The sequence below is a fragment of the Bos indicus x Bos taurus genome, chromosome 4 (assembly GCF_003369695.1).
Source record: "Bos indicus x Bos taurus breed Angus x Brahman F1 hybrid chromosome 4, Bos_hybrid_MaternalHap_v2.0, whole genome shotgun sequence".
NCBI lineage: Eukaryota > Metazoa > Chordata > Mammalia > Artiodactyla > Bovidae > Bos > Bos indicus x Bos taurus.
The window spans coordinates 24,569,046-24,583,087 of record NC_040079.1 but is presented as its reverse complement, the minus strand read 5'-3'; the positions used below and the strand labels follow the sequence as shown (position 1 = coordinate 24,583,087).

Genomic DNA, 14,042 nt, shown 5'->3' with positions numbered 1-14,042 from the left:
CCTCCATTCAGTAATGGAGGGTGATGCTCAGCAACTGAGGGATTTGTTATCTTCTAAATAGGACATTTATTTATAGTAAGAATGAAAGCAATCTGTTGTGAGTTTTTATTGTGAATAGATAAATATGATATCATCTCTTTCAACCTTTGGTTTAAGCCTTCATATATGCTGATCCTATTTCATAACATGAAGTAGGTTGTTCTTAAATGAGGTTTTGATGGACATCAAAGAACTTCAGAACTCAGTTCTAACAAATTTGGATTATTTTATATGAGAGTGACCAGAACTTTAAGATTTGATGTGAACAAATTTATAATTTTTTGTTGGTAATTAGACATTGCATTAATTTGCTTGCTACAATTATATTAACCTTATGTGTACTGCTAATTTTCTAGGATAGAATGCCTTAAAAGCAATGTCTTGCAGGTCTTGTGTCTATAAGAATGATCAAGCTGCAAAGGATAATCCAAGTAAAAGTCTTCAGGAGGAAGAACCATGTCCGAGATTTGCCCATCAGCTTGTATATGATGAATTACACAAGGTATCCTAACTACATTGACCGGTAAACTTTCTATGACGTATAATCAGAAAGAATCTCAAAATAACTGTTTCTGATTATTTTCGGTAGATCTGAATAAAAATAACCAACATTTACTAGAATATGTAGCACAGATATCACTTCTCCCTGAAATTCCTTAAAAGAATAAACATTTTTGCATAATCCATAATTCCTGGCACACTTCTTATAAAAATGGCCAGTGGCTATTGCTTCTTAGCTGCATAGATCTGATATATAGTATGGCCTATTTGTTTCTATAATATGAATATTCAAGTAGAAGATACACAGTTTTCAGCACTTGTATACCTTTTTCCATGATATGAAAAGATATATATAACTTCCTGATTTTAGATATTCCCATTGTGTAAGAAATCTTTATTTTTCCTATGATTGACATATCTATTCCATCAGCCTTGTGAAAATAGTTCTGAATTCTGAAGTTTTAGTGTCACAGGGTTACTTTAGGTATTTCTCCCTTAAACTTTACATATAGTTTAATGATTGGGCTTAGATTATATAGTAAATTACTGACAGAACCGTATTCTTTCTGTTAAATTCTCAATCATTTGAGATCTTTAGGTAAACGATACCATTCGAATAACTAAAACCCCTTTCTCTGAGAGTCTCCCAAAGTGAATGTTAAATGAATTCCCATCTATAGGATAGAAATAATATCTCTGTTGTATAACACTGCTGATTATAAATGTTTCAAAATATCAAAAAATGCTTTACCACTTTGAATACAGAGTATTACAAAACCTGTAATAGTGTCATTATGCCATTATTGTGCTCCTTTTACATTTCTTATGTGGTATTGTCGGGTGGGGGGGGCTGTGTAATTTCTTCAGTTCTGTCTTGCCACAGCAAAAATTGAAGTGGCAGACCAGTGTTACAGCTTGGTTACAGCTCAGTTTAAGCAGTGGACCCGTGTTCCAGCTCAGTTACAGCTCAGTTTTATTTGGCAAGCAAGGGAAGATACATCCTCTAGGAGGGAGTGAGGGTGGACCAACCCAAAAGAAGCACAGGGCTCAATTTTGACCCCTCTTTTTATATGATTTTTCTCCTCCCCCTGAGCCTGCCCTGTGTAAATTGGGCTAGCCAGGAGGGCTGTTTGCTTCACCTGAGGTTCTCACGCCAGTCCTTGGAACTTCCTTTGTTCTGTTTTTGTGGGCTTTTTCCTTTCTTTGTCTTTTATCCACTACTATATTGGACTCCTGTTTCCTATTCTAACTATCTAACAGTATTAATTATATGATTGAATAATATTTTTAAAGTTATTTCACAAATCATACATCTCATTTAATATTCAACATTAAGGCTAATATTCAATTATATTCATATTGAAACATATTCAACAAAAGTAAGATGCTAAAATTTTTAAAACTTTCTAGTTATTGTTGACCTTCAGTGATTCAACTTGTGTGTCAGTTTTTTTAAAAGATTTTTTATTACAATCGACACTTGATTAACTTGATAATCTCCATTATTTGTTGCCTAAGCAAACTCTGTATCTTAGAATAGCTTCTTACTACCATTGCTTTATTTTTATGTCTTCCATTTTCAGTGTAACTGTGGTAATACAACTTATTTTATTATGAAATGTAATTTAAGGAAGTAATCACAGTACTTTAAAGTAAAATGGAAACTTGAGAAAAATCAGAGGAAGCCTTTGGTAGACATGCAGGAATGTTTTAGTTTTTTTGTATGAGTAAAGCTAAACAAGTTACTTGTTATACACTACTACCAAAATGAAGAAATTTTACTATGACTTTCCTTAGTATGCATGCATTTAAAAAAAATCTGGTTTGCTTTATTTATTTTAGGTTCATTATTTATTTGGTGGGAATCCAGGAAAATCATGCTCCCCAAAGATGAGATTAGATGACTTCTGGTCACTGAAATTGTGTAGGCCTTCAAAGGATTACTTACTGCGGCATTGCAAGTACCTCATAAGAAAACACAGGTATAAAAATAATTCATTAAAAACTTATTTAGCATTATCAGCTATTGTTGGTATTAACTAAGCTTTGGAGATGTGACTTTATCTTTGGAAATTTAGTGACACGACAGTGTAAATATTGTGAAGATCATGACTTTTGTAAATGCCCTGTTACTCTCCTTATTTTTTTCTTTATTTTTCAAAGAAAGGTACAAAGTGAAGATAGATCTTGATGCTAAAAGTTATTAAAGATAAGCAAGGATATATTGCAACTGTCAAAATAATGGAAAAAATTTCTATGAACATGATGAACTTACCTTCAAGTAACTCAAGGCCTAACCCACTACAAATTATATCATTTCTAGAATTATTGGCATTTGACTGACCTATTGTTGATTCTCTTAACAGTGAATATGATGATATAGTTGACTTAATAATCTCCTTATACTTTGATGTTTCAGAATACAATTTAAAATACTATAGTTTTGCATCATTACTTTTGCAATGTAATTGCAAAATCATGTAATCAAACATTTTCATATATATCTCCTCAGTCTTGTTTGCTTTTTAGCCTTAGCAAATGATAAGCTACTGAAAAATGTAGAAAAATACATCTATTCCTTTGGTTCCTAATAGTGTTAGATTGTAATTAAAATTTACAGTTTGAGGGGAGAGACAGCTTTTAATGATGATAATAGATACCATTTATGAACAATTTTTGTATGCTAAATCCTGCATGTTATTTGCACAATAAGTCAGTGGAGAAGTTACTTAACAGTTACTCTTTTTGTAAAAGAAGAAATGGAGCCATTTTTAAGTGGATTGTGTAACTCATCTAAGGTCATTCAATAGTCAGTGACAGCAGTATTTGATCCTGAGTATTCCGACTCCAGAGTTTTTACCACTTTACCACCACCACCACTTCCACTTCCTACACATACGTATACACACAGAATGCCTACGTATGTGTATTTATATATTTATTATATAATTATGTATTCTAGTTTATTAATATATAAAATAAAATTAAAACCTCTGTATAGGTATAAAGGAGAAGGCAATGGCACCCCACTCCAGTACTCTTGCCTGGAAAATCCCATGGGCAGAGGAGCCTGGTAGGCTGCAGTCCATGGGGTCGCTAAGAGTCGGATACGACTGAGCGACTTCACTTTCACTTTTCATTTTCATGCATTGGAGAAGGAAATGGCAACCCACTCCAGTGTTCTTGCCTGGAGAATTCCGGGGATGGGGGAGCCTGGTGGGCTGCTGTCTATGGGGTTGCACAGAGTCAGACACGACTGAAGTGACTTAGCAGTAGCAGTATAGGTATAAAATAGATATTTATTCCTTTATCATATCATGTTTACCTGTTATTTCTTACTCTGCTTTCATAAGTTGTGCTTAAGAAACAAATTGATAAGAGAAACGAGTTGCTTCTGTTGCTTTGTCATTACTATGAATAAGTAAGAGTATTTCCTATAGAATATATAGGACAAGGATGCTGAATTGTCACATTGGCTGGATAGCAAGAGATAAATTCTGTCTTACTAGCAACATTTAAGCTTAAAGTACCTTCCAGTCCAATTGCAGTTCAATCGCTCAATCATGTCTGACTCTGCGACACCATGAATCGCAGCACGCCAGGCCTCCCTGTCCATCACCAACTCCCGGAGTTCACTCAGACTCAACGTCCATCGAGTCGGTGATGCCATCCAGCCATCTCATCCTCTGTCGTCCCCTTCTCCTCCTGCCCCCAATCCCTCCCAGCATCAGAGTCTTTTCCAATGAGTCTACTCTTCGCATGAGGAGGCCAAAGTACTGGAGTTTCAGCCTCAGCATCAGTCCTTCCAAAGAAATCCCAGGGCTGATCTCCTTCAGAATGGACTGGTTGGATCTCCTTGCAGTCCAAGGGACTCTCAAGAGTCTTCTCCAACACCACAGTTCAAAAGCATCAATTCTTCGGCTCTCAGCTTTCTTCACAGTCCAACTCTCACATCCATACATGACCACTGGAAAAACTATAGCCTTGATTAGATGGACCTTTGTTGGCAAAGTAATGTCTCTGCTTTTGAATATGCTATCTAGGTTGGTCTTAACTTTCCTTCCAAGGAGTAAGCGTCTTTTAATTTCATGGCTGCAGTCACCATCTGCAGTGATTTTGGAGCCCAAAAAAATAAAGTCTGACACTGTTTCCACTGTTTCCCCATCTATTACCCATGAAGTGATGGGACTGGAGGCCATGATCCTCGTTTTCTGAATGTTGAGCTTTAAGCCAACTTTTTCACTCTCCTCTTTCACTTTCACCAAGAGGCTCTTTAGTTCCTCTTCACTTTCTCCCATAAGGGTGGTGTCATCTGCATATCTAGGGTTATTGATATTCCTCCCGGCAATCTTGATTCCAGCTTGTGTTTCTTCCAGTCCAGTATTTCTCAGGATGTACTCTGCATAGAAGTTAAATAAGCAGGGTGACGATATACAGCCTTGATATACTCCTTTTCCTATTTGGAACCAGTCTGTTGTTCCAGGTCCAGTTCTAACTGTTGCTTCCTGACCTGCATACAGATTTCTCAAGAGGCAGGTCAGGTGGTCTAGTATTCCCATCTCTTTTGGAAATTTCCACAGTTTATTATGATCCACACAGTCAAAGGCTTTGGCATAGTCAATAAGGCAGAAATAGATGTTTTTCTGGAACTCTCTTGCTTTTTCCATGATCCAGCGAATGTTGGCAATTTGATCTCTGGTTCCTCTGCCTTTTCTAAAACCAGCTTGAACATCTGGAATTTCACGGTTCACATATTGCTGAAGCCTGGCTTGGAGAATTTTGAGCATTACTTTACTAGCATGTGAGGTGAGTGCAGTTGTGCAGTAGTTTGAGCATTCTTTGGCATTGCCTTTCTTTGGGATTGGAATGAAAACCGACCTTTTCCAGTCCTGTGGCCACTGCTGAGTTTTCCAAATTTGCTGGCATATTGAGTGCAGCACTTTCACAGCATCATCTTTCAGGATTTGAAATAGCTCAACTGGAATTCCATCACCTCCACTAGCTTTGTTGGTAGTGATGCTTTCTAAGGCCCACTTGACTTCCCATTCCAGGATGTCTGGCTCTAGGTGAATGATCACACCATTTTGATTATCTGGGTCATGAAGATCTTTTTTGTACAGTTCTTCTGTGTATTCTTCCCACCTCTTCTTGATATCTTCTGCTTCTGTTAGATCCATACCATTTCTGTCCTTTATCGAGCCCATCTTTGCATGAAATGTTCCCTTGGTATCTCTAATTTTCTTGAAGAGATCTCTAGTCTTTCCCATTCTGTTGTTTTCCTCTATTTCTTTGCACTGATCGCTGTAGAAGGCTTTCTTATCTCTTCTTGCTATTCTTTGGAACTCTGCATTCAGATGCTTATATCTTTCCTTTTCTCCTTTGCTTTTCATTTCTCTTCTTTTCACAGCTATTTGTAAGGCCTCCCTAGACAGCTATTTTGCTTTTTTGCATTTCTTTTCCATGGGGATGGTCTTGATCCCTGTCTCTTATACAGTGTCGCAAACCTCCATCCATAGTTCATCAGGCACTCTTATCTATCAGATCTAGTCCCTTAAAGCTATTTCTCACTTCCACTGTGTAATCATAAGGGATTTGATTTAGGTCATACCTGAATGGTCTAGTGGTTTTCCCTACTTTCTTCAATTTAAGCCTGAATTTGGTAATAAGGAGTTCATGATCTAAGCCACAGTCAGCTCCCGGTCTTGTTTTTGCTGACTGTATAGAGCTTCTCCATCTTTGGCTGCAAAGAATATAATCAATCTGATTTCGGTGTTGACCATCTGGTGATGTCCATGTGTAGAGTCTTCTCTTGTGTTGTTGGAAGAGGGTGTTTGCTATGACCAGTGCATTTTCTTGGCAAAACTCTATTCTTCTTTGCCCTGCTTCATTCCGTATTCCAAGGCCAAATTTGCCTGTTAGTCCAGGTGTTTCTTGACTTCGTTCTTTTGCGTTCCAGTCCCCTATAATGAAAAGGACATCTTTTTTGGGTGTTAGTTCTAAAAGGTCTTACATTAGTAAATATAAATTTACTTACATTAGTAAATATAAATATAATGGCTACATAGTGTTCTACTCTGTGTCATTTACGTAACTAGTCTCCTTTTGTAGAATATTTAGATTATTTCCAACTTATTTGCAGTTACAAATAACAGAAATAACAGTGTAATTAATGTTATTATATAAGTCTGTATGCTCCTCTGTGACTTCTCTGGTTGCTCAGATGGTTAAGAATCAACCTGCAATCCAGGAGACACTGGGTTCGATCCCTGGATTGGGATGATCCTCTGGAGAAGGAAATGGCAACACACTCCAGTATTCTTGCCTGGAGAATCTCATGGGCAGAGGAGTCTGGCAGGCTACAGTCCATGGGGTCGCAGAGAGTCAGACATGACTGAGTGACTAAGCATGCATGTATGCACCCCTATCCAACATTTCTATAGGATAGAGGCAGAATTGATGAAGTATAAGTTGCCCTTCAGAAAAATTAGTTTTCAAAAAAAAAAAAAGAAAAGAAAAATTAATTTTCATTCCTTCTAGAAATAAGTAGAATTATTCATTTCCACACAGCCAACTCATCTTAAGAAATACTATTTTTGATCTTTGGCAGTTTTTCTCCTTTAAAAATCTATCAGTGGGCAGGCAAAATGACAATTTATGGGAATCTGAAATACTGTGAAACGTTATGGCATCTTTTAAGTTTTAGATACAAAGCATCATTGTTAGTGACTTGTGCTAGTAAATGCACAAAGTGAGGCATGAAAGTGAATAAGGAAAATAATAATCAGTAACAGATTATTTAAATTTTTAATTATATGATGAAAGACTAGCAAATCTTGTGAGTGTGATTCATGAAATAAAGTGACTGAAGTTGAAAGACAGTTTTGTGTGATTGAGCAAATAATAAGCCTTTGAAATTTGTTACTATTTAGTTAAAATATAAATTTTAGTTAAAATACAAATTTGGAGGGAGAGAAGTGTGTTGACTGCCAAGAATGTGTCTTTGTTCTTAATGGTGCCACATGATACAGAAAATAAAGTGCCACTCTTCTGTAACATTCAAGTTTCCAAACATATGATTGGGGGATAGAAAGGGGCAAAAGAAAACCATTTTTGATAGGATTAGTCCCTTGTTCCTTTAGGTAGAGGGCACTATTATTGGCTGAAATATAATTCTAGATGGTAAACGTAAGTCCAGTAATAAGTTTTAGCAGGCTAACCAAAAAAGCTTAGAAAAAACACAACTTCCAGGAAAATGGATCCTTTTGCTGGATTTATTTACTAGAACCATAGATATGTGTTGATTAAGTTATCAGGTTACAAAGGATAAAGACATACTTAAGAGTTTCTCACTGGGAAAGAATGAGTATATCCAGAGAATTAAAGTACTTTCTTAGCACTTGAACAGAGAGGCCTAATAAAGAATTGTTTAAGATACTGAGACAATTCTGATTAGCTAGACGCTACAGTAACTTTCCTTGTAATTGAGCCTTTCTATTTCTGCTTTTCTGTCTGGTATTCTTGTTCTACTTCCTGACTCTGTCTTCCCTTATGGCTTTGGTAGGTAGCTAGGTAGGACAGGAGAGAAGGACAGAAGGGAAAGAATCTGCCATTTCATGTCTTCTACCTGTTGCCTTCTGTGGTTTGTGTTTTTGTGTTCTTGTGTATCTCTCATTCAGTTTCTCTAAGAGATTATCTTAGAGAAAGTTCCCTGTAAAGAATTTTGCCAGACTGCTTTATAAATGGCTCAGCAAGCTCAAGATGACTGCTTTTGGTTCAGGTGCCAAAACTAATTAATTGTGGACAGGATGGTAGAGTAACATGACTAAAACTCTCATCTGAGGGTTGTAAGGCTGACTGACAATCAGGGTACTATCTGGTACAGGAAAACTGTAATATTTTGCCAGTCTTTGCCCCTCCTTGCAGGTACCCTTTCACTGAGGTTAGTTCTAAACACAGGAAATTGTTGATGCCGTCAGCTGAACATAGTCATGAAAGGCTCATTACTATTTTCCTTTTCCAAATGAAATGTAATATCTTTTCTTTCCTTTTGTATAATACTTTGAAAAGCATACCAATTTTTTGGAAATAAATCCATATATAATTGTATTACAAAAGGAATTATCATTATTTAAATAAATATATAGTCAAAGCAGACTTTTTAATTTAGGAGAACTCATTGTTTCCTTTCTGCTTTGGAATCAGAGAAACTTGAGTTTAATTCTATTTCTGCTGCTTACTAGGTTTTAGCATGGCCAAATTCATTTACTAGGCAACAGTTCTTCATCTCTTCTGCTTTTTAAATGATCATCAACTTGTCATCATAGGGGTTATATGAGGATAAATGAAATGATATATATAAGATGCTTGATACAGTGTCTAGCACAAATAATTGATAAATGGTTGGTACAGTTGTTTTTGTTATTACTGAGATGTGGAAGTAGTCTCATTAAAAATATCTAATCATTAAAAGAAACTATAGTCATTTTGGTTTCTGAAGTATCTGTTAAACACCTCCAGTGGAAAGTATGTGACACAAATCTAGGAAAGTATTTTTATTTTATCCCTACTTATTTTTTTATGAAACACATTTGACTGCTTTGTAGTTCTGTTATAAAAAATTTTTGATATATCCACTGTGTTAGTAGTTGACTTAATCTTAGCTTATAATTTTAAGAAGAGGGTAGTGAGTGAGTGAAGTTGCTCAGTCGTGTCTGACTCTTTGCAACCCCATGGAATGTAGCCTACCAGGCTCCTCCATCCATGGGATTTTCCAGGCAAGAATACTGGAGTGGGTTGCCATTTCCTTCTCCAGGAGATCTTCCCGACCCAGGGATTGAACCCGGGTCTCCTGCATTGTAGGCAGACACTTTACTGTCTGAGCCACCAGGGAAGTCCCTAAGAATAGGGTAGGAAATGTTCTTATCTAGTCTCTAGCACCACAGCCTGTGTTACCATTGTTTCCAGAGGCTCCACATGTACACTGTTTATATAAGTGGCAGTATTCTTACTTCTGGATTCTTAAACACAGATTTTTTGGATATCCACAATATCTCCTCAGATACAGAGTATCACTCCAGATTTGAAAGACATTTCTGATGCTTTTTCATAACTCTAAAGCAATTACTATTTTTGTTTGCATTTTCTAGGTTTGAAGAAAAGGCCCAAATGGATCCCCTTAGTGCTCTGAAATATTTACAAAATGATCTTTATATAACTGTGGATCATTCAGACCCAGAAGAGACTAAAGAGGTAAAGGTGATAATAAACTTCAGAGATTGAACTTTTTTTAAAAAGTTTCTAACTTACATTTGTTGACTTTGTTCTTGAGTGTTTAAAGGGAAGTGAGGAATATATGATAACACTAAATATCTTAAAAATGGTATGGAGCAGATGAAATAGAAATCGAATAGACATATTTCTGTTTAATAATGTAAGATTCAAGTCAGAAACCTGTGATCCATTCAGAAAAGAATTCTCAGGTACGAAGTTGTAACTTAGACATTAGTGTTTGTATTGGGAAGGAAATAGAAAATTTTACTTCTACCATAGTTCTATGCTTCTTTTACTTAAGAGTTATGTAATGTTCAGTATAAACTTTTTCTGTTGGTACTCCAAAATTCCTTAAAAGAAGCAGGAAAACTCTCCTTTAATATAAGAGAGTGAAAAGAGATTGGTAGGAATAACATCTTTGCTGGCTTGATACTTAGTTATATGAATGTTGTAGCACTACAGTTTTACCATAGGCCTCAAGCTTTGTTTATCAGTAGCCCCTAAGCTTGAGAAATTAGTAACAGATCATCACTTTTTGGTTTTCTCTTTTGATACATAACATGGGACGGAAGCAACTGTTTGTAAGAATATTCTTAGGGTGTATCTGCTTATCCCCACTGTGTGAATACACCTGCCATGAGTTTCATGGTCTTACTAACGTTTGTTCCTGCTACCTTCTAAGACTCCTTTTGTCACTTGTTCCTTTCACCAGCTATTCTTGTTCGTGCTTCATCTAACAACATCTGAACTGCAATCCATTTACCTTCACTCTCAGAATTGGTGATTATATGTGGTTCCATTCCTCTTATTTCCCTGTTAGCTGTTGCAGTGCTTTGGCTTTGTAATAGCAACATCATACAGTGTTTTTCTCTGTTCAGCATTGACACAGATTTCAGATTTAGTGTTAAATAACTTTCAGGCACCAGGTTCATTGTACTTTCAAACAGAAGAGCCTGCATGTTCTTGGCACCAAAACAAAAAAATATTCTTTCATAGTTGCCTACAATGAAAATAAGCCCCAATTCTCTTACTCAGTATTGGTTATAGCCGTTCAGTAGGTGGAGGATCAGCAAAACATAATTTAAAACCCCCTGAAGAAAGATGATGGCATCTACTCCCAACACTTCATGGCAAGCAGAAGGGGAAAAAGTGGAAGCAGTGACAGATTTTATTTTCTTGGGCTCCAAAGTCAGTGCAGTGACTGCAGCCATGAAATTAAAAGCCTCTTGCTCCTTGGAAGAAAGCTATGGCCAACCTAGACAGGGTATTAAAAAGCAGAGACATCACTTTGCCAGCAAAGGTCCATATAGTCAAAGCTATGGTTTTTCCCTAGTCATGTCCAGATATGAGAGTTGGACCATAAAGAAGGCTGAGTGCTGAAGAAATTACACTTTCGAATTGTGGTGTTGGAGAAGACTCTTGAGAGTCCCTTAGATTGCACGGAGATCAAACCAGTCAATCCTAAGGGAAGTCAACCCGGAATATTCATTGGAAGGACTGATACTGAATCTGCAGCTCCAATAATTTGACCACCTGATGTAAAGAGGCAACTTATTGGAAAATCCCCTAATGCTTGGAGAGACTGAAGGCAAAAGGAGAAGAGGGAGGCAGAGGATGAGATGGTTAAATAGCATCACTGACTCAATGGACTTGAATTTGAACAAACTCTGGGAGATGGTGGAGGACAGGGAAGCCTGACGTGCTGCAGTCTGTGAGGTTGCAAAGAGTCAGGCATAATTTAGCTACAACAACAATCATGATTTTGCCAAGTAGCAGAATATATTTAGAATAATCTGTTATGGATTATATTAATAAGCTGAAGATAGTTGTGAAAAGTGCATTATTGTTCATTTTGTTAGACTTGTGTGTTTGAGAGATAAATGGATTTTCTTGTGTTTTCACCATAGTCTGTCTAAAATGGCTATAATCTGGGAACATTCATTTTTCTCCTATTTTTTCAAACCAAACCAAACCAAAACAAAATACTATGAAGTAAATAATTTCAGCTGTGTGAGCTGCAAGTAGGCCAGAGAAAACAGACAGTTTGTTCTTAAAGCTAAGCTAATGGGAAAAACCAGGACAGGGAGGTATCTCAAGTTCAAATAGTTGTATTAAGAATTTTGATGGTGAGTTTCTCTTTTCCTGAAGACTATCAAATTATGATTTTGTATGCCACAGACTTCCATTCTATTTCTTAAAAGCTTTGAGTTGTTGAGTAGAAGTTAGGAAAAAGTGATGTTATTCTTGTTATTCATGTATGTGTCAGCATCAGAATCACTTTAGAAACTTTTTCAAAACCATACCCACACTCGAGGATTCTTCTCTGTCTGCTCTTTTATAATGGAAAACTGAAAACACATCTAAAACATTGAGAATTGCTGATCTGTAAGTTTATTATTTTGTTTAAAAATGTGTGGCCAGATTTTATTTGGGGAAAGAAGTCCCTTGGTGACAGCTCCAGTATGTATATGTACTTACAGTATTTGTTAGTGGGGCATATAGATCTTCGCTTTTCCTTGTAAGAAATCATTCCCCTTATTGAAAAAGGCCTATACTGCTGTTCATTTTCTGTAGTAGCTTGGTTTTGTTTTCTGTGTATGTTTTACAAAATGTTAAATGATTTTATCATCAATTGGCTTCCCTGATAGTTCAGTTGGTAAAAAATACTCCTGCAGTGCTAGAGACCCCAGTTCGATTCCTGGGTTGGGAAGATCCACTGGAGAAGGAAGGGATAGGCTACCCACTCCAGTATTCTTGGGCTTCCCTGGTGGCTCAGCTGGTAAAGAATCCACCTGCAATGCAGGAGACCTAGGTTCAATTCCTGAGTTGGGAAGGTCTCCTGGAGAGAGGAAAGGCTACCCACTCCAGTATTCTGGGCTAGAGAATTCCATGGACTGTATACTCCATGGGGTCGCAAAGAGTTGGACATGACTGAGTGACTTTCACTTTCAAAAATGGTTTTTAGATTTTTCTCCCCCTTTTTTGGATCATCATTGTGCCTGTTAGTGGGGAACTGCTGGTAGACTGTCAACTATGTACCAAATAATGGTTCTTTGCTTTCTTCAGTCTCCAGAATGTGGATTCTAAATTGGTGATGAGATTATAATAATGTTTATGAAAATTACATTATTTTTTCTAGAAAAGGGCCAAGAAAAGGTTGCCTAAAACTGATTCTACCATTTTTAGAGAGAGTTCTATAATAAGAAGAAACGAGAAAAACAAGTTTTCAGGCAGTTTTGCACGTTTTGTATTAATTATCTTTCTACTGAGCTTCTGAAGTACTGGTGTCATTTATTTAACAGATGTGTAGAGTCTCTACAGTATGCCAGGCATAAGAGAGACACCAGTGAACGAAACAAGATACTTTTGCCCAGGAGATACTTACAAGCTAGTGGGGAGGAACAATAAACATATTAAATAAACAAATATGGTGCATTAGAATTTGATAAGGATTATAGGAAAGTTAAACAATTAAAAATATAAAGGGTAAGAATTGGACAGTTGCGGCTATTAAATAGAGTAATCATAGTAGACCTCATTTAGAAATCAGATGTGCATAGAAAGTTGAAGAATTATGAGGGAGTGATCTAAGTAGATAATTTGGGGAAGGTAATTCCTAGCAAAAGGAAGGCTAGAACAAAGACCTTGGGATGAGACTATTTGGCTTAGTTTAGAATATCAAGGAGACATCCCTTGTGGCTGGAATAGAGAGGTAAGGAGACAGAGTAATTAGAGGTGAGGTCAGACAGGTAAGAGCAGCTATTGGCAGAACAGATTACAAATAACTTTGTAAGTCATTGTTAGAACTTTGGTTTTTACACTGAATAGGGAGCCAGATCAGGGTATTGTGCATGCAGAGGCGTGATATAATCTGCTTTATGTGTTAATTAGGTCACACTGATTACTGTATTGAAAATAGACTAAAAAGGAACACAGATGGAGGCAAAGAGAGCTCTGAGGGAGGTGTATAAATCTAAGCAAGGGGGATTAGATTGCTCAGACCAAAATAGTAGTGATAGAAATGATGAGTAAAATAGCTTTGATTCTCAATATATTTTAAAGGTTGAACCAACGAAATTTTATGATTGGATGTAGGGTTGAAAGAAATGACTCTAGAGTATTGAGCCTGAAAAACTAAAGGGTAGAGTTACTGTCAGATGAAATGAGAAGGTGGAGACTTCTGACTGGAATTGGGAGTTTAATTTTTCATGTGTTCAGTTCGGGATGCCTAT

General features: G+C 36.7%; 1 protein-coding gene across 3 annotated transcripts in view; it reads left to right on the top strand.

Annotated features, from left to right (window-relative positions):
* MKLN1 (muskelin 1) overlaps positions 1-14,042 on the top strand; it is a 380,366-nt gene that overhangs the window by 345,531 nt on the left and 20,793 nt on the right. For all 3 annotated transcript variants that reach the window (XM_027538967.1, XM_027538968.1, XM_027538969.1), the window contains 3 exons: positions 427-541; positions 2,383-2,522; positions 9,687-9,789. In XM_027538967.1, the coding sequence (XP_027394768.1) occupies positions 427-541; positions 2,383-2,522; positions 9,687-9,789 (358 nt within the window). The remainder of the gene's footprint in view (positions 1-426; positions 542-2,382; positions 2,523-9,686; positions 9,790-14,042) is intronic.